General features: G+C 37.2%; 1 protein-coding gene across 3 annotated transcripts; it reads left to right on the forward strand.

Moving 5' to 3' along the window:
- The first annotated feature begins 7,880 nt into the window (after positions 1 to 7,880).
- LOC107798678 (uncharacterized) lies at positions 7,881 to 16,344 on the forward strand. Of its 3 annotated transcripts, none has more exons than XM_016621696.2 (6): positions 7,881 to 8,278; positions 8,840 to 8,996; positions 9,248 to 9,350; positions 13,943 to 14,120; positions 14,635 to 15,576; positions 15,725 to 16,344. In XM_016621696.2, the coding sequence occupies exons 1-6, from the start codon at positions 8,246 to 8,248 to the stop codon at positions 15,989 to 15,991; spliced, it is 1,680 nt and encodes a 559-aa protein (XP_016477182.1). In that variant the 5' UTR covers positions 7,881 to 8,245; the 3' UTR covers positions 15,992 to 16,344. The 3 variants fall into 3 exon arrangements, with proteins under 3 accessions (XP_016477182.1, XP_016477183.1, XP_016477184.1); XM_016621697.2 differs by having other exon boundaries at positions 7,883 to 8,203; XM_016621698.2 differs by lacking the exon at positions 7,881 to 8,278 and adding an exon at positions 8,279 to 8,397.
- The last annotated feature ends 5,361 nt before the right edge of the window (positions 16,345 to 21,705 follow it).

Genomic DNA, 21,705 nt, shown 5'->3' on the forward strand with positions numbered 1-21,705 from the left:
ATCGACCCCATATACTCTGTAAGTGCTGAGCCTAACCTCGACGAAGGAGTAACGAAAGACACTTACAATAAACATGTACGAATAATAATAATAAAATATAAAAATATAGATAAAGTGGTAAACTCAAATAAATGGACCCGAAGGTCATCTATCAGAGGGACCCAGAATAACAAAATCTCATATCACAACACCGAGAATAAACTCTACAGCCACAAACAACTACAACATACCAAATTCGTTGTGGTGTGCAACCCGATCCCAAGTTTCAACACATTATCTTTTACATCATACAACTCATTTTCAATATCATATCATATCATTTTTTGTTGCGACGTGCAACCCGATCCCCTAATATCAATTCATTTCACTATCGTTGAGGTGCGTAACCCGATTCCCCAATATCAATTTATTAACATAAACAACTCAAAATCACTATTTACGAAATATCAACACAACATAGAAATGAAACATGCGGAACAATAAGGAACTACCAGCATAAATGGAGAATAGCCAAGATTTCGTAATCCCAAACCTTGGCAAAATAATAATATCGAAATATCTTGATAACTCACATAAACAGAATAACATAATAAAGTACTTCAAGTAATATAAGAACAGTAAAAGCAAGTAAAACATGAGACAACAAAATATACAATTAATGCAATTAGAAGCATGTAGCAGAGAAGTAGATATTGAGTGAGAAATGAACAATTCGATACAAGTAACACTTAAATAATAAATAACAAGTAAAGCATGTATGACAAGTAAGAACGTGTAGTAACTAAGACATTTAATAAGAGATAACATGGAACAAATGAAGACATGGAAATAAATAACCCAATCCCGCATGCTTTAACCCCACGACGGCGTATATACACTCGTCACTTGGCATATACGTTGTTCCCCCACATGATTCACATAATAAATAGACCAACAAGTCCTAATTCCCTCAAGTCAAAGTTAGACACGATACTTACCTCATTCCGCAACCAAATCAATCAACCAACCACGACCTTGCCTTTCGAACAATCCTCCAAACCAACAGAGTCTAGCAAATTATCTATCAAACAATTCAAAATGAGCTTTAGAAACTAACCGCGAATGAAAAAGGTTCAATCCATGATGAATTTGACAAAGTCAACGAAAGTCAACCCCGTGCTCACTTGATCCAAATCCGAGATCCAGAACAAAATCCAATTATGCATTCACCCCCGAGCCCGGTTATGTAATTTGTTTCAAAATCCGACCTCAATTTGAAGTCTAAATCTCAATTTTGTAAAATCCCTAAATTCTACCCAAATCCCTAATTTCTACAATGAAAATCCTAGATTTGATGTTAAATCTCATGAAAAGTAACGGGGAATTGGAAGAATCCATTGCTGACTTCACCATGATCGATAAGTGGATTAGAGTAGCTTACCAATAATTTTCGGAAGAAGAAATTCTTGAAAAATCGCCTCTAGAGTGTTTAGGGTTGAGAAAAAATGGGTTAAGTCCCATTTTCCCCTTTTTACTGAGCTACAACTGCGAAGCACGAATCACAAATGTGATCAGTGCGTCAAAAGCCCAGAAGTTGTCAGAATTATGCGTCCGCGAAACCTCTGCAGGGGCATTTTTGTCCGAAATTTTTAGCCTAGTATAAATCGATCCTTTTATCAATTTTAGGTTAAGTTTTTTTTAGCAGAGCACATGAACGGCTGGTTTTTCCTTTTTTGGGCAATTTTAGAGTAGATTTACCTTCAAACTTTAGATTTTTATCTTGTACTTTAATATTATGGCTTATATTTCATCTTTATCTTTGATTTATGCTGTTATTATGAGTAGCTAGGCCTCATAGCTAGGGTTGTCACACAACCCTAGTGTGGGTATTTAATGGGTCTTAAATTTTAGGGCTTAATTGCTTATGGATTAGTGATATTTAGCCTAATTCATGCTAAAATTATAGAATTAGTGGTTGCAAACACTAACTCATGCCTTTATAAATTAGGCTCTTCTTGAGAAAGAGGGACTAATTCTAGGAAAATTAGGCTAACAAGGAATTGGGGTAAACTCAAGAGATTGATAGCCCCAATTAAAGGGTTAAACTTAGAGATAGTAATACCCGACTTGAGTCTTTATGGGTTGAAGCAGGCACCAAGGCAGTGGTACAAGAAGTTTGACTCATTCATGAAAAGTCAAACTTACACAAAGATATATTCTGATCCATGTGTATACTTCAAAAGCTTTTCTGAAAATAAGTTTATTATATTGTTGTTGTATGTGGATGACATGTTAATTGTAGGAAAAGACAAGGGATTTATCGCAAAGTTGAAGGGAGATTTGTCCAATTCATTTGATATGAAAGACTTGGGCCTACCACAACAAATTCTAGGTATAAAGATAGTTCGAGAGCGAACAAGCGGAAAGTTGTAGCTGTCTCAGGAGAAGTACATTGAACGTATACTGGAACGCTTCAACATGAAGAATGCTAAGCCAGTCAGCACACCTCTTGCTAGTCATCTAAAGTTGAGCAAGAAGATGTGTCCTACAAGTGTGGAGGAGAAAGGGAACATGGCTAAAGTTCCTTATTCTTCAGCAGTCGGAAGCTTGATGTAGAGTACATTGCCGCTACAGAAGCTGGCAAGGAGATGGTATGGCTCAAACGGTTTCTTCAAGAGTTGGAATTGCATCAAAAAGAGTATGTCGTCTATTGTGATAGTCAAAGTGCAATAGGCTTGAGCAAGAACTCCATGTACCATGCAAGAACAAAGCATATAGATGTGAGATATCATTGGATTCATGAGCAGGTGGAGAACGAATCTTTACAGGTCAAAAAGATTCACACGAGTGAAAATCCTGTTGATATGTTGACCAAAGTGGTACCAAGAGACACGTTCGAGCTATGCAAAGAACTTGTCGGCATGCACTCAAACTAGAAGACAATGCTACCTCCTTCAGGTGAATAGGACTGGAAGGGGAGATTTGTGGGGTTCATCCCATAAATTAAGGCAGAAAAGTTTCTTCCTTTGATTGGCAACCATCTTCTCTCTTCTGCATTGTTAAAAATGGTAGGCTGCAGAAGGAAAATGTCAAATTGTTAGGCGGAAGAAAGAAAAAATTTACATTGCAAATTTTCAACCAATCCTTCATTCTGATTGGTTGAAGAGGTAGGCTATTTCTCCTATAAAAGGAGAGCTTCGGCTTCTTCATTTCAACACACAGAAAGAGAAGCAACACAATAGTTGCAAAGAGTATTTCTCAGGCATTGTGAGAAATAGACTGTGTAGAGAAAAAATAGAGAGTGAGCGATATTATAGTGAGGTGGGAATATCAAAAGAGGGTTATTTCTTTTGAGTGTTGTAGTGGTCTTTGGAGTATTTTACTCGGACCTACAAAGTGTAAAATTTCTTGCTATAGCGATATTAGTCGAAACTCACCTAAGCCCCTCGGACTCCAAACCAATATGGAGACAAGTGTAATAACATCATATAAACTTGCTCGCCACCTCAAATCATCAAAATAACATCAAATAACAAGAATCGATCATCAAAACTCATGATTTTCAACTTGAAAACTCATTTTCATAATTTTTCACATAACGCGCCGAAATACGCTCCGGTACCCCGGACCCCAACCAAAAGTGCGTACAAGTCCAAAAATATCATAAGAACCTATCAGAATTGTCAAAACGCCGATCCGAGGTCGTTTACCAAGTATGTTGACCGTGGTCAACTCAAGTGTTATTTTAAGCCTAAAATCACTTTTCTTTAAATTTTCACATAAAATTTTTTTTGGAAAACAACGTGGACCATGCACGCAAATAAAAAAAAATCAAATGAATGTAATTGAGGTCTCAAAACACAGAAATAAAGGATAGTATTCAAAACGACCTGGGTCGTCACATGCAGAAAGCTGCTACAAGGCTTTTCTATAACTACTTGCAAGCTGCATGTGTCCGAGAACTAATTGCACGCTACTTGTTTGATTGCAAGCTTTTTCAGGAAGGTGTAGGGAGAATAATGGACATCCATAATACGGGGTATTCATAACAGTTTTGTAGTTCAAATACCATAATCAATTACTCATGAACAGTCAGTTTTAAAAGTTGTGAAAAAGTAAAACTTGAACTGTAAAAGTTGGATAAGGGCCAATAGTGGGCCGCAGGCCTTTTGTCTTGGTCCCTTTTTGGAACCCCATTGAACCATTGCCGATGATTGATTATACTAGAAAGAAACTTTCATCGTTTCTACTAGTATATATTAATGGTTCGCTAGTTTAGTTTGCTCAAGTAATAAATAAAAGAAGAGCTTCTCTTTAACTGGACTGCCATTTCATAACTGGATTTTGGTCTCAATTTGCTTTTTCATGGGAAATGCGAACAGGTCCCACTATCCAATTAAGAAAATCACAAGGTGGGCCCAAATTCGTTTCTGGGTAGTCAGTTACAGAATGGCCCATAAATGAATAATATAAAAATCAGAAATAGCTTAATTTACGACCGTTAATTGAAAAATAGCCACAATTTCAAAATTAATCGAAATTATTCACTTTTTTTATGTAAAAATAAAATCTGAAAAAAAATACCCTTAAAAATCCTAAAATATTCCAGCATAATATGCTGAAATTCATTTTTTTTACATATGAGATTCCAGCATAATGTGTTGGAGTTTCAATATAATGTGCTGAAAGTTTATACACAAGAGCTCCATAGTCCAACATATTATACTGAAACTTTCCGTGTTTCAGTTAAAATAGTGATTACTTTTTAATAATTTTACAAACATGACTATTTTTTTATTACCGGTTCGAAAATTGGCTAGCGATGATATTTACCTTATTTCAAACGTAAACAGCCCATGTTTGAGCCTAGGGCCTTGTGCACCTTTTGAAATATTCTTGATATCATATTTTTGGCCGTTCTATTATGTTTCTCGCTTCGTCCCATTTTAAGTGAAGGGATCGGAGTAATGATGATCAAATACTTAATATTTTGTGTGAATTTAAGTTTAGATTCTTTAGATTTTTAAAATAAAATCTGTATATCGTTAATGAAGTACTTCATATTATTTAAAATGACTTTGAGAAAATCACTGTAACAAAGTTTTGACTTTTCAAATAATAATTGTGTTATGTAAAATGGACTGAGCGATTTTTTTTATGTGTGTGTTAAAGTTCGGTGGTTGGTAAACCTTTTTTTTGGTAACTACATTTACTAGTTTTTCATAATTTATAGATAAATACAGTGTGGTACCTAGTAAATTTGCAGTAATTGTTTAACAATTCGCTAAAATTTGTCAAAGTAAATTACAAAAATAAAATAACTCTCACATAATCACCTATAGCTTTAAAAAATAATGTGAAACCATGATCCTTTCCTCTCATTTATTGCACCCGAAAAAATATATCGTGTCTTTAGATTTGCTTGTTGTGCCCGATTAGTTTGGGTCAGAGTTATATTTCGAAACAAGTTTAAATTTGAATATATATAAAAAATTATATTGTGGAAGATAAAAATTATCAGTTTTTGTAAATAAATATTGTAGAATTCCATTAACATAAAGAAAGTTCTATTGAAGCGAAAACGGTGTTTTCTTATTTCAAATTCTCCTCTTAGAATTCAGTCTCCGCATTGTCTTAGTCAAAGTGTGTGAATACTTGCTTCACTAAACTTGTAATCTATTATATTGAGCTTGTGACATCTGTTTATTCCTTTAACTTGTGGACATCTTTTAATTTAATATTTGTGCATGGTTTAGCGCCTATATATGTTTTGTTCATGTCAACATCGTGCTAATTAATTATATCCTATTGTTTAAATTCAAATCACTCCCTTGTCCCCCCCCCCCCCAAAACACCCAAAACCCAACCACACACACACCCCATCCCCAAAACCAAACAAAGAGCCTTTACAGAAAAAAGAAAATTAGTAGTTTCAATCGTTAAAATGAAACCATTTTTTTTCCTTTTCTATACTGGTTGTTTGAAATTCAGACCTTTTAGGCCCTGTGTTCCATAAATTTCTTTTTTTTTTTCAAAAATGTGTTTGTCCATAAAATTTTGTAAGTTTTTGAAAAAAATTCGAAAATAAATTTTTCAAATTTTTCAGAAATTTTTCTTTCCTCACTCACAAAACTGCGATACTTTTTAAGTGAAAAGCATGTCCAAATATAATTGCGGGCGAGTTCTAGTTTCATGCTGCAGTGATACTAGAGAAGAATTTTAGCATTTTCCTTCTTAAAAATATTCGGATGATAAACTTCGATCTTTTACTTTTGCTCTTCTTATTAAGATTATCTTTTATAATTTAATAATTTTCTTATTGTTTGATAATATCAAAAGGAAAAGGGTTTTTAAGACAATAAGAATATTAAGAGTTAGGTAAAAACAATGGCACAGGCAAAAAGAACAAAAAGTGTAGGAGATAAAATTGTGTTATGAAATGAATCAATCAAAAATTACTAAAGTAAGAAACGTCTGTCCCAAACATGTGCAAAGGAATAAATGGTTACCCCACAAAGTAAAAGATATTGACAAATGCTCTTTATTCACTTTGAAAAATGACTTAGTACTACAATTGCAAAAAGTTAGAATATGATTATGAAATGATCCTCTTCAATTATGCACCTAATACCTAGATTTTACCTAGTTTTGGCAAAAAGGTCACAAAAGCAATTATTTCAAAAACTATAAAGGCCTAATAGTGAAAGCTATGATATGTAAATGCAGTTTCTGTGCCTGATTTCATGTGATTTCATTTGTTTTGGACCAAAGGTTGCAAACAAAATTGTATATCAAAAAAGTAATGTATTCCATTGAATCACTAAAATTCGTTTTAAATCAGCGTTTGAATGCATATATAACGAAAAAATTTGGTTTAAGAAAAAGTAAAACATCACTTTCAAGCGGCATTTATTGCATTGTGAATGAACTAACACAAAGATTTCGTGTTCCCTTTTCAAAAAGGGTAAAGATTACGTACATTCGTTGTTTTTACTAAATTGAATAATTTAATTTTTGAAAATTAAAGTGAAACTATATGATTAAGTGATAAATATGTGTATGAAAGATATATATTTTGCATTCATTAGTTTTACGTAAATATAAAGTTGTAATCATGTACATTAATTTTACCTTTTGAAAAACTACTTCCAGAGCTAATTTAAAATTTTGTCAAGTAAAAAAACTAATAATTTTACATATTTGCTCATACTTAAAAGAGTTACCATATACTATTTTTATTCCATTCCTAGATCTCTTTACTTTATTTTCAAGTAACAAAATTAAGTAGTAATCTTTTGATCTAATTAAAGATTGGTAAGTAATTTCCAAATAGAATTAAAAAAATTGACATACCAATTAAGAAAGTTGGTTACGAACATAATAGGCGGCAACTTATAATGATATATGAATGCTCGCATTGACTTAAAATAATTAATAATAAACAAATGCAAAGATATAATTGGACGGATATAATCCTTTAACTCTTAATTTTCTTTTGCGAGTTCGAATCTCTTTAATGGCCGTAGCTGATGAATCTGAGTTAATAGAGCTAATATATTTCAAATACCAAACAATTTTCTTAAAGGGTCCAAAATTGCTAGAAGGGTTTACTATTTTTGTTGAATCATTTCAATTATGCTATGTTATTCGTTTACTTCAAAATATTATCACACTCAGTGTCAGATTCTAAAAAAAATAATACATAATTTTGGAAGATTCAACAAGAATAAAATGGATTTTCCAAAAATCTGAGCAACATAGCGATTATGAAAAATAAAATTCAAAATACATAATATAAATTTAATTTTTGAATAAAAGTGGAGCAGAAAATAAAGAAAGGGCAAGTTAGTAGTTATACCAACTCGGTTGGACAAATTAGGATGAAATAGAAAGTTATTGTATTGATTTCAAACTCTACTTCTCTCTTGAGTTTGCTGTTTTTTGTGCACATCACATAATAAAACAGACTGTGACTTACTTATCAAAGCAGAATCCAACAAACAAATTTGATTTCATTCATGTTCTAAGTTTTCTTTAACTTTAAACCCCCCACACTTCTAGCTCACCATCTCACTTCTCTCTGACATTTTTCTGAACTTATACTAGCTGCCATTTGACCCCCTTTATTTCTTTTTTTTTCTTTTTTATTCTCCCTTTTGTTTCTTCCCTCTGAGCTTTTGAATCCATTAATACAACCTTCAACTCTATTCTTGTTACAATGGCAGTAAGTATTTAATTATTTCAAGATTTTATTTTTCCTGGTGCAATGTCTATATGGTTATTGAATCTTGAAATATATGTATGTATCTCAAAAGGGTCAGTTAAATTTAGTTGTATCCTTTAACTTTCTCTTTTATTTTTCTTGAGGGGGTGGTGAGTTAATCAGAAATGAGCTGAAGGTTTTTTGATAGTAAAGATGTAAGCTTTTATGGTATTTTATGTAATTAAGATGGTTGGTTTATGTCATTGGGTCCATTTTGCAAGTCAGATCCAATGATCTAACTGAATATTTTTGTTTTTCACTATGTTGAAGAAATGTGTTTTTTGGGTGAAAATAGGTTGTTTTTTAGGCATTTAAATTTCTGGGTGTTGCTCTTTTTTCTGAATCTATGTGCATATTTTTCATTTAAAAATAGATCCTTTAGCAAGCTCTTTAATCGTTTTCAATGTAAAGATTTGATTTTTGTTTGTTTTCTTTGTTAAAGATTGGATTTTTGGACTTTTAAATGAGTTATTTTGATTTGTTTTCTTTGCTAAAGAATGGATTTCTGGACTTTTAATGAGTTACTATTTTGATTTGTTTTCTTACTTAAAGATAAGATCATTGGAAATTTAAATGAGTTTTTATATGCAAATGCAGACATCAGTGCAATGTAGGCTACAAGAAAGGACTTTAGGAATGGTGATGAGGGAAGTAGATGAAGACCTTGCAATGTTTCTTGAGATGCGCCGTAGCGAAAAGGAGATGAATGATCAAATTCCTACACACAACTCTGAGGAATTGGATCAGCAATTAGGTATCTAGATGCTTTTTTGCAGCATTGTCAATTTCTGCTTTCAAAAATTTTCCAGAAATAGAATAAAATAAATGTACTCTGCCATTTGGTGGTTCTTCCCATCCCCACTTAACCACATTCATATTAAATGCATGTTCTTTAATTTTAAATCTTGAGTACAACCAACTTTGAAAATTTGGAGTATGGTCTTGGAAGTTTTCTTTGTTTTCACTTCTTATATGTATAAAATTTGACATTTTTATTAATTGCAGGCTCAGAGGTTGACTTCTCTTTGTTATCAAATGGGGCATCAACAGAGCCTGCTAATCAAGATTATCTTCTAAACTCTGAGAATGACAAGAATGACTATGACTGGTATTATTTCTATAACGTTTCTGTGTGCCGGCCAAGTGACGACTCATTCTGTTTCTGGCATATCTTTCTTCTACTTTGATGTGACAACAACAACAACCTAGTATAATCTCACAAGTGGGGTCTGGGGAGGGTAGAGTGTACGCACACCTTACCCCTACCCCAGAGGGGTAGAGAGATTGTTTCTGAAAGATCCTCGGCTCGGGAAGAAGAAAAATAAACAATAGACAATAGGTCACTGACAGCAAGAGAAGATAAAAAATATTAACAACATCGTAAGAAATAGAAAAATAGATGTAAAAGCAATAACTATAAACAACAATACTATCATAGAAAATAGTGAGAAAACTACACAAACCACTAACAACCCACAACGAAACAACAACAGGCCAGCCCCGCCCCCGGAACAACCCTAACCTACAACCCTAATGCTCGACCTCCATCCCTTCCTATCCAGAGCCATGTCCTCGGATGAAGTCGTGCCATGTCTTGCCTAATCACCTCATCCCAATACTTCTTAGGTCGTCCTCTACCTCTCCTCGTACCTGCCAATGCTAACGTCTCACACCTCCTAACCGGGGCATCTATGCTTCTCCCCCGCACGTGCCCGAACCATCTAAGCCTCGCTTCCCGCATCTTATCGTCCATGGGATCCACACCCACCTTCTCCCGAATATCTACATTCCTAATCTTATCCAGCCTAGTGTGCCCGCACATCCATCTCAACATTCTCATTTCTGCCACTTTCATCTTCAGGGTATGAGAATTCTTGGTTGCCCAACACTCAGCCCAATACAACATTGTCGGTCTAACCACCGCTCTATAGAACTTGCCTTTGAGTTTCGGTGGCACTTTCTTGTCACACAGGACTCCAGATGCTAACCTCCATTTCATCCACCCAACTCCTATACGGTGCGTGGCATCCTCGTCTATCTCCCCATCCCCCTGAATAATTGATCCAAGGTACTTGAAATTCCCTCTCTTAGGGATGACTCGAGAGTCAAGCCTCACATCCATGTCCGCTTCTCCCGACTCATCGCTGAACTTACACTCCAGATATTCTGTCTTAGTCCTACTCAACTTGAAACCTTTAACCTCAAGGGTCTGTCTCCAAATCTCCAGCCTCTCATTAACGTCGCTTCGCGTCTCATCAATCAGTACTATATCATTAGCGAACAACATACACCCTGACACCTCCCCTTGAATATGGTATGTTAGCGCATCCATTACCAGGACAAATAAGAACGGGCTGAGTGCAGACCCTTGGTGCAACCCCTTAACAACCGGAAAGTGCTCCGAGTCACCTCCCACAGTCCTAACCCGAGTCTTAGCTCCCTCATACATGTCCTTTAATACCCTAATATAAGCTACCGGCACACCTTTCCCCTCCAGGCATCTTCAAAGAACCTCCCTAGGAACCTTGTCATACGCTTTCTCTAGGTCAATAAGCACCATGTGCAAATCCTTTTTCCTATCCTTGTACTGTTCCATCAACCTCCTGATAAGGTGGACAGCTTCCGTAGTGGACCGACCCGGCATGAATCCGAATTGGTTGTCGGATATAGACACTGCCCTCCTCACCCTTCCTTCCACCACCCTCTCTTAAACTTTCATGGTATGACTTAGTAACTTGATGCCCCTATAGTTATTACAATTCTGGATGTCACCTTTGTTCTTGAACAGCGGTATCATCGTACTCCACCTTCATTCATCTGGCATCCTCTTTGTCCTGAAGATAACATTAAATAGCGCAGTCAACCATTCCAAGCCTGCTCTACCCATACACCTCCACAATTCCACCGGAATTTCGTCCGGTCCGGTCGCTCGGCCCCTACTCATCTTGCGCATAGCTCCCACGACCTCCTTAACCTTAATACGCCTACAATACCTGAAGTCTTGGTGACTCACAGAGTGACCTAATTCCCCTAGCACAATGTATCTGTCCCCTTCTTTATTCATAAGCCGATAGAAGTAATCCTGCCATCTCCGCTTAATCTGGGCATCTTTCGTCAATACTCTGCCTTCCTCGTCCTTGATGCACCTCACTTGATCCAGGTCACGAGCCTTCCTCCCTCTAGCCTTGGCCAGCCGAAATAGCTTCTTCTCCCCTCCTTTGTCCCCCAACTCATCGTACATACGACCAAACGCTGCATCCTTAGCCTCCGTGACCGCTAACTTCGCCTACTTCCTGGCTTCCTTATATCTTCCTCTATTCACTCTCCTCTCTTCCTCGTTTGTGCTCTTCACTAACCTAAGATACACTGCTTTCTTTGCTTCCACTTTACCTTGGACCACATCATTCCACCACGAGTCGCCTTGGTGCCCGCCATAGTAACCCTTCGAGACCCCTAGTACCTCTCTCGCCGCCTTTCTTATACAGTCTGCAGTAGCTGTCCACATCTCGCTAGCGTCCCCGCTACTCCTCCAGGCGCCCATAACCATCAACCTCCCCTCCAACTCCTGAGTTTTATCCCTCGTCAAGGCTCCCCACCTGATCCTCGGTTGACCCTGGACAAACCTCTTCTTCCTCCTTAATAATATACCGACGTCCATCACCAAGAGTCTATGTTGTGTCGCGAGAGTCTCACTCGGGATAACCTTGCAATCCACACACAGCCGCCTATCACATCTCCTGAGTAGGAGGTAATCAATCTGAGTCTTAGCCACCGTAATCCGAAAAATAACCAAATGCTCCTCCCTCTTCGGAAAACTAGAGTTCGCGATCACCAACTCAAAAGCTCTAGCAAAATCCAACAGTGAGGTACCTCCTCCGTTCCTATCCCCAAAGCCGAAGCCACCATGCACCTCGCCATATCCATCAACAGACGACCCTATATGCCCATTGAAATCCCCTCCTATGAATAACTTATCCGCAAGCGGCACGACACGCACCATCTCGTCCAGCCTCTCCCAGAAGCTTCTTTTAACCTCCTCATCTAAGCCCGCTTGCGGCGCATATGCGCTAATAACATTCAGAGTGATCCCACCAACTACTAACTTAATCGACATTAATTTATCGTTCACCCTCCTGACCTCTACCACTGACTCTCTAAGTTCCCTATCCATCAAAATACCCACTACGTTCTTACCTTTCCTGCCTCCCGAGTACCTAGTTTATACCCGTCCGCATTCCTCGCCCTCGACCCTACCCATCCAGTCTCCTGAACACAAGCTATATTGATCTTCCTCTTCTGGAGAATCTTCGCCAACTCTATAGACTTACCCGTCAATGTTCCTATGTTCCACGATCCAATTCTCAACCTATAGGCTCCCTTGATCCCCTTACCTCTTTTGGCCTCGTCACTTCCCCTATCTCCTGCCTTCTCCCCCGCCCACCCCGAGGACATGCCCTTACTCCACCATTACAGACCCCAGCCACTGGACGAACGGTAGCCTAGGGAAAACGCTAACACAATCAGCAACGGTCCAACTCTAAGCAAAAAGTAGTATCTAGTGGCACTCTACTGGAATGACTAAACTAGACGTACCAATACGGCAACAGTATAACTACACAAGAGTATAACTAACACAAGAGGAGGGGAAATAAAGAGCGGGAGGTAACTAATTGTTATTTATTTTTTTGAGCAAAATGAAGTAACTGAATAGCTTATGCAGCATCTAACAATTTATTGGACAGACAGTATGTAAGTGGCATTTTATTTGGGAGTTCAAAATGTCTAGTGTGTCACGAGGTGATAGCGTTTCTAGCGTTCCTAAGGCAAACAGTGTTTAACAGCAATGTTTCGTGGTAGTTGTATAAAAATTGTCTTTAATTGCATCCATATTCAGTCGTTGTGCTCTAAGCCAGTTGTTAATCGAAAAGAATAATGTAATCTAAGAAGGGAAATGCTATATGATGTAATTTTGACTCGAGCATCGTCATTGTTTGTAGCCTTCAGTTTTAGATTTTTGTGGAACTTTGATAGTCAAATACTTTAAAAGGAAATAATTGGTAGTGAATATTCTGATAAGAAAAATAATTGGTAGTGAATATTTATTTGAAGTTTCTAGTTATTCTGCTCACTGTATATTATTGGTTTGAGATGAGTTTATATGGTCAGTGAGGATACATATAGCGAACTTCAACTTGCTTGGAATTGAGGCGTAGTTGTTGTTGTTGTAGGAGTTCTTCATCCTCAATTCTTCTTCACATGAGAACTAGATGACTATGTATATGGGCGATGCAGTTCCTTGTCCTGTCTGATGAGTGTTTAGAATTTGGTCTCAATACATCTTCTAAACAAAGATTCTGCTCATTTATTTTGTGCGCTGTAGGACCATTATCTGTTGGTAAATTTTAGCCAAAGCACTTGAGACCTTAGATAGCAAAAAGAAATCATGTGCGATTCTATTGATTCTGCTTCCATGTCTTCAACAAAAAGAAGGTTAGTCTCCAAAGTTTAACAGTCTGGTTAAATGGTCAATATGATTTTAGAGGTCAGACTTCTGTACAAGAATTTGGTTTAAGGCTGTTAGTCGTAGTATAATATAACCATGGCTGTATATTTTGTTTCACGAAACAGTGCTCCATGACGGGTGCTCCATGACGGTTCTGCCATAGTACATTATTATATTATCTACTAACTGGCTTTCAGGCTCCTTTCACTGCCTCATACCCCTTCAAATCTATCGCTAGAGGTGGAAGAACAGAATATTGCAGTACTCCAGAATGCGATAGATTCTAATTCAACTGCTCAAGACTGTAAAATTGAGACAGATTCAAGTACAACTGCTCCAGAATCTAAAATAAGATTCGAGCAGGATTTAGCTCAGGTACAATATACTCATTATAGTGTATGGATACAAGCTAATTAATACCCTGAAGGATTTTACTTTTGATTCTGCACTGCTAGTGTTGTTTCTTTTGATCTCCATCTTTTTACCCGTGATAGGTATTGGTATATACCCGTTTGGTTCTTTCATTAGCAGTTGACAAAGTCGACGTAATCCTATCTAATTTTTTAGTAGATAATTTGGATGGCTGACATTAAAAATCCCTATATTTGTTTTTAAAAACATTCTGGGACAACGAAAGAAGAAGACTTTTTTTTCCTTCTCTTAACTCTTACATTTGAACTACATGGTAGAAAACTGAGTGAATCATCAATGCAATATTAGATTCACATGGTTACTGAATGCTTGTACGATAATATACTCATTTTAGTGCCAGTGAATGCTTTCACGGTATTATACTCATTTTAGTACCACAGAATGCTGATACAATGTTTTCAGTTGAAGAAATTTTCTGCCTTCTCTATTTAGCATGCTGTTACGGTTATATTTGCAGCCTGAGAATTCCCTCGAAGGACCCTCTTCGCAGAGTAATTCAACTGGATTGCCGGCCGTGTCCAGAAGCAAAAACTCTTGTCCTGGAAATGGAAGGCCTTCATCATCAGGGGGTAAAAAGGCAACGTCCACAAGGTCAGCTACGCCTACTGGACGTCCTCGTATTTCTGCATCCAAGCCCTCAAGAGCTTCCACTCCTACTTCAAGAGCAACATTGCCTTCTGTTAAGCCTGTTGCTTCCACAGCAAGATCCTCGACTCCAACAAGAGCTGCTCCACGCTCTTCTACCCCAACCAGTAGACCCTCCAAACCAGCTGCCTCCAAGTCAGCATCAAGGTCAGCAACGCCAACTCGTCGACCATCAACTCCATCATCCATTCCTATTGTATCGGTTTCTGGGGCTCGATCTTCTTTGCTGACAAAAGCGGGAACCACAATCTCCAAAAAAACTGCACCATTACGAGGTACCTCTCCAACTGTGAAGTCTAGGCCATTGAAACCCTTGGAGACGCCAAGTCTGTCGCGTGATTCTTCTATCAATTCTAAGACATTGGTGCCTAAAAGGCCTGCATCTGCATCTAGGGGAAGACCGACTGCACCTGCTGCTCGACCCTCTACCACTAATTCAAGTTCTGATGGAAAACCCAGGCGGAAATCATGTTCTCCTTCTAGAGGACGAGCAACAAATGCTACTATTTTGAGCAATGCAACCACTCTACTGTCCAAGAGTAGGGGACATGGTTATGAGAAAGATGATGTGAACCCTGTGTTGATCGGCACACAGATGGTTGAAAGGGTAGTAAACATGAGGAAGTTAGCTCCCCCCAAGCAAGATGATAATCCATATCAGGAAAACCCCTCCAAGAAATCTTTGTCCCGGGAAAATTCAGGCTTCGGAAGATCATTTTCCAAAAAATCTTTGGATATGGCTCTACGGCACATGGTACTTCCTTCTAAATGCTCGTTTAATTTCAATAAATATTCAAATTTAAAAAGTTAACTACTAATGCACTTGGTAAGCAAACCTACATCACAAGCATTGTGACACATTCTATTTCATACATTTACGTTTATGGATCTCTTTTGAACAGGATATAAGACGAAGTGTTAATGGAACCTTACGCCCAGTTCTGACAAGGGTCTCATCTTCTTCAGCAAATGGTATCCGGTCTAGCTCCACAAAGAACAAGACAGGTAGCGTTTCTGACTCGCCACTTGCCACGAGCAGCACTACTAGTTCCGAGCCTAGTATCAACAATAGCTCTAATAATGTAAATTGGAGTGAACCGGAGGATGATAACTTTGGTTGTGAGAGGGAACTATCCTCCCCTACGAGCCAGCAGCATCTGGAGCAGTAACGTGTAGGACTCCATCTGATATTTATATATTGTTGTGTGCTTGAATTATTTCATCATGTTGTCTTTGAAACTCCTACCTTGAAATATTGCATCTGGATTTATTTTTCAGGGATCCTTTGCAATAGTACGTAGTAGCATTTCTTGTGCTATGTACTTGTTCTTTTCTTGACTAGCAAAGAAGAAACTTTTCTTGTAATTATCATGGAAAAACTGAAGTTAGATTGGTTATGTTACTCTTCAATTGTATGAATTTAGTGGGACTTGACTTTGATAAACATCTTAGTACATGTATGGAATGGTTTCTGATAAATCTTTATGAACGCGAACGTGATAACTTCATCATGCATTTGAAATAAGCTATGTTTTTATTTTATATATTTTACATAAAGCTTTCCCAGCATGAGTATGGGCTGTGTGATATATTACTGCATCACAAAATCTATGCCTTACTTCAGAGTACAGCAAGATAGATTAACGTTATTGCAACCATGGGATCCTATGGACAAAAAATATGCAGATTACGATTTACGGGTGTGTTTGGTACAAAGGAAAATGTTTTCATGGAAAATTAGTGGTTTTATCCCTTATTTTCCTTTGTTTGGTTGGTGAGTGAAAAACTTTTTCCGGAAAATATTTTTTAGTGTTTGATTAGAGAGTATAAAATATTTTTTTATGCTACTCTCCCCACCCCTTCCCCCAAATCCCCATGTTTCCTCATTTTCAAGACTATTTTTTTCAACAATTTAATTATTCTTTTAAAAATTTACACAAATCCAAAGGAACTAATGTGTTGCTTTACTTTTTTATGCAAAACAACGTTGAAATTTATGCTCCATAACTATAAAAAAAAAATACTCTTTTTGGTTGAAAAAGAAAATACTCTTTGTACAACATGAAAATAAAGTAATCATTTTACTGAAATAAAAAAAATACTTTTTCTGCATCAAGAAAAGAAAATACTCATTTTGTTGAAAAAAAAATATTTTTCTGTCATGAAAAGAGAATACTTTTTTTTTTGAAACGAAAGAAAATACTTTTTCTAAATCATGAAAAGAAAATACTCATTTTGTTGAAATGAAAGAAAATACTTTTTCTACATCATAAAAAAAAGTACTTTTTCTACATCATAAAAAAAAGTACTTTTTTTGTTAAAATAAAAAAAAATATTTTTTATATCATGAAAAAAAAATACTCATTTGTTGAAATGAAAAAAAAATCTATCTATAACATGAAAAGAAAGTATTATTAATAATATTTTTATTTAGGGTGAGGGTGGGGCGGAGGGTTGGGGTGGATAGGTGGGTGTGTGGGGTGGGTTGTGAGGATGGAGAATATGGTGGGGAAGGTTGAAAAAGAGTTTTGGGAAATGTTTTCCCTTCTCTTAGTAGGAAAATATTTTTCAAAACATTTAAACCAACCAAACATGAGAAAATTAGAAAATATTTTCCGAAAAATATTTTCCTTCATACCAAACACACCCTACATCTCCCTTCTCTTTCTATACAATTTAACTAACAAAAAATTAGCTTTGTCATACCTAGTCCAAATACTAGGCATCTACCATTTTTTTTTTTTTTGAGCACCTGCCACTTATCTAGCAGAAAAGGGCCTTTGCGACATTGGCAATTGATGATAGGATAGGTAGACAATATCATTGTTCGGAATCAAAATGTGATTTTTTTGGACTTAAACGATCGAAATATGTGAAAAAAAGAGATGGTAACCAAAATATGTATAACGCCCTTTTAAAGGGCGCTATACCTTAACGGTCGTTTGCCCGTTAAGGTATAGCGCCCTTTAAAAGAGCGTTATACGTGAATTTGAAAAGACGGGAGGTATAGCGCCTTTTATTACCGCGCTATACATATTTTATGGGTCCACAGATAATTCTTCTAGGCTTAACTGACATAACAATAATTCAACTGGGTATAACGCCCTTATTTAAGGCGTTATACCTAAACAAATTGTACCCCGGACTGGTTTTTGCCCTATTTAAGGAGGTTAAGAATTTTTTTAAAATCCATTCATAAATATTCTCAAGTCTTCTAAAATATTTCTTTGTTAAGTTGTTTTGTATTTTGTCATAATGTCTGAAGAGCAAAAGTAAGGGTTTCATTATATTGGGGAGGTGAGGTTGTAGTGGCGAATAACTCATTAACCTATAGTTTATCTCCACAGTGTCATGTTAAGTTGCCACTTATAATGGAGTACGATAAATTGGTATTATTGTTATGTAAAAAAATGAGTGTGAGCAAACATTCGGTGAACCTTAAAGTAAACGGAAGATATCTGTATTCTGTCACTCCGCAAGAGGTTGCTTGTTATGCTGAGTTTAACATCGAGGACGATGAAACTCTGAGAGATTTTTTGAGGACTCCGGATGAATATCGGGAATTTCTTGTGATAAAAATGTTAGAAATGTATGTCAAGGTTGAAGACGTTCGCAATAATGAGGTTGCGCAAAGCAGGGATATCCCTCAGTCATCGGGCGGTTATTTTGGAGCAGTTTTAGCTGAACAGGTTCCGGCTGAAAGAGTTTGGCCTGATCTAAACTTATCTCCATGGGCGAATGAGGAGCGAGGAAATAATTTATCTCCTAGTTTACATAATCCACAAGACGAGTGGTAAACTTCAATTTTTCTTTGTGTTACGATGTTTATTTTTGCTGTATTGAATTTGTATTAACACTCATATATTTCACAGGGGGTATCGGCCAGATATGAATTTTACAAGTTATGAACCAACGCCCAGTTGGAATATGCCTAGTTCTGGTGTGTTGGATCATGGTGGTCCATCCGGGAGTCATCACCAACAGGATAATATCTATCATGGGATGTCAACACATTACGATTTGTAAGTGAAGTGATATAGCTATATGTAAAGTATTTATCAATTTGAGTAACTCATTATTTTGTTGGTTGTGCAGTGAAAACGAGCATCCTGAAGGTCCTGTCCTTACTCAATTGCCCGAAGATAACATATTTAATCAAGATCTGGCAGATGCACAGAGTCAGGAAGAGAATAGTGATTATGACAACAATGCCGATGAGTCTGGAGATGACACACCCTTCCCTGATGAGGGTGATGATGAGAAGGAAGAGAATTGCTGGACCTGGTTTGACGAGGGAGCATGATCCACCCCCATTAGACCAAGAGTGTACGAGTCCAACGTGCCATTTCATTCAAGGGAGATTCCCTATCTTGATCATTTGCCAAGTATGCCGGATGTGGATTCCCTCACAAGGGATATTGACGAAATTCACACAATAACGTGGGATGAATCTAGAGCAACAGTGCTGTCAAAGAGTATTCTTTTTCCCGATAAAGCGCGCCTAATCAGGGCTGTGCTAATGTACAGCGTAAAAGAGTATCGTGAGATCACGGTACGCGAGTCATCCCCTGATGTATACAAGGTAGTCTGTCGTAGATGATTTACAGATTGTAATTGGATGTTGCGTGCGAGGAAGAAGAAAATAAATATGTGGGTTGTGGGTAAATACATTGGCACCCACAATTGTGAAATAGACACATTCAGTGGGAATCATTTTAACTTGAATGCTGACTTGATTTTTCTTGTCTTGATTCCACACATTAAAGCATCCATAAGGTACAAGATCAAAGAGTATATAACATCCGTCCACCAGGAATATAGGTGCACCATTATCAAAAGAAAGGTATTTCTCGGGCGCAAACGTGCGTTTGAAATTGTTTATGGTAACTGGGATAAGTTATTTGCATCTCTACCCAGGTACATGGCTGCATTGCAACACTTTAACCCCGGAACTGTTGTTGAATGGAAGCTTGAGCGGAGTCCGGGAATACCAGAACATATATTCAAATATGTGTTCTGGCCATTTAAACCAGCAATTGATGGTTTTTTGCATTATCGGCCGGTAATATCCATAGACGTCACTCATGTATATGAAAAGTATGATATTAAGTTGTTGATCGTCATTGCAGTAGATGCTAATGAAAGTATATTTCCCTTAGCTTTTGCTATTTGTGCCAATGAAAGCTAAGAGACGTGGACTATATTTTTGAACCACTTGAAAGAGCACGTTATCAAACAACGTTCAGGTATTTGTCTAATATCTGATTGGCATGGTGGTATTTTAAGTTCTGTACAGAATTTACGTGCATGGTAGGAACCGTATGCCTACCACCGTTACTGTATGAGGCACCTGAAGGCCAACTTCCAGAAGGCATATCCCAATAAGGATTTGCATGATTTAATGTGGATGGCTGCAACAGATCACCAAGAGTGTAAATTTAAGAGGCGCATGGAATCTATCAGGCAGGAAGACGAGGGAGCCTATCGTTGGTTGATACGACATAAGCTTGACAGGTAGAATTTGCATGCGGATGGTGGCAGAAGATGGGAAATTCTGACTACAAATATGTTAGAGTATTTCAACGGATTATTGAAGTCTGCACGTGGATTGTATGTCACTGCCATAATGCGAATGTCATTCAAGCAGATGGCGGAGAGATTTGTTGAAAGGGCTAGAGGTGCATCATTATTGAGGGAAATGGGTGTGAATTTATGCCAATACCAATGAAAAGATTTGATAAATACAGGCGGCGAGCACATTGGCATTCATCTTTACAGTATTGCAACGAGCGAAATATTTTTGAAGTTCGCATCGCTATCCATCAAAATCGGGAAAATAATACACACACTGTAAATAAAGCCAGAAAGTTATACTCTTGTGAGAAATGGTCCATCTACCACATGCCGTGATCACATGCCATCAAGTGCTTTCAATATACAAGTTTAGGGCTAACCAACTGCGCGTTATAAGAAATATAGTGTTGATGCATACTTAAACACCTATAGTGGACAGTTGCAGCCAGTGGGTGCTGAGCATTATTGGCCGTCGGAACCATTTAAAATGATGTGTAATAAGAACTATGTACGTCAACGACAAGTGCAAAAAAGAACGCCAATACGGAACCAAATGGATGTTGGTGATACCGTTTATGCGCGCAAATGTGGCATACGCTCGCAAACAGGACACGAACATCGTAAATGTCCTTCAGCTGGTTTAAGTGGCAGTGGTAATCCAACTCCTGGTGGAAGTTCATCTAATGTGCCCAACTATCAAGGATACACGTAGTGTTTTGTTTCCGTAATGTGGTTGTAATAAGTGTATGTACTTGTTTATCTTGCAGAATGTATGAAATAAAATTATGTTTCTATTGCTGTTAAATCTTATTGATATTTAACATTAATACTTCAGTACAACAATCTAACATAAACCCATTTAAAAAAAAACAATTGTCTTATCGACCTGAAAAAGCTGCTCGCCTGCAAAAGCTATCTTCTGAAAAAGTTGTATTGTACCCGAAAGAATCTTTAATACGTGAAGCATAGTGCAGTGAAATACTACGTTATGTGGGTTGTCTTGTCAATGTAAAAAGTTGCTCGCCTGCAAAAGCTAACTTCTGGAAAAGTTGTATTGTACTCGAAAGAATCTTTAATACGCGAAGCATAGCGCGATGAAATACTACGTTATGTGGGTTGTCTTGCCTATAAATAACTAGCGCATTTTAGTTATTATCTGCGCTTAACCAAAACAAATAGCAAAACTTTCCATAAATTTTTTATTTTTCTTGCATTAACAAATGTCTGGACGCAATGACCAACCAAGATGTTATTGTGGAAAACGTGCGATTATGAAGGCATGTTGGTTCGATGGTAATATTGGGCGCAG

This window comes from Nicotiana tabacum, chromosome 2, assembly GCF_000715075.1.
Source record: "Nicotiana tabacum cultivar K326 chromosome 2, ASM71507v2, whole genome shotgun sequence".
Classification (NCBI taxonomy): Eukaryota; Viridiplantae; Streptophyta; class Magnoliopsida; order Solanales; family Solanaceae; genus Nicotiana; species Nicotiana tabacum.

Excerpts from the sequence above, each read along its gene's own strand:
- LOC107798678 (XM_016621696.2), top strand. The coding sequence starts at position 8,246 with ATGTCTATATGGTTATTGAATCTTGAAATATAT. Across the intron at positions 8,279-8,839 it reads TATTGAATCTTGAAATATAT|ACATCAGTGCAATGTAGGCT; the intron begins GTATGTATCTCA and ends ATGCAAATGCAG. Across the intron at positions 15,577-15,724 it reads ATATGGCTCTACGGCACATG|GATATAAGACGAAGTGTTAA; the intron begins GTACTTCCTTCT and ends TCTTTTGAACAG.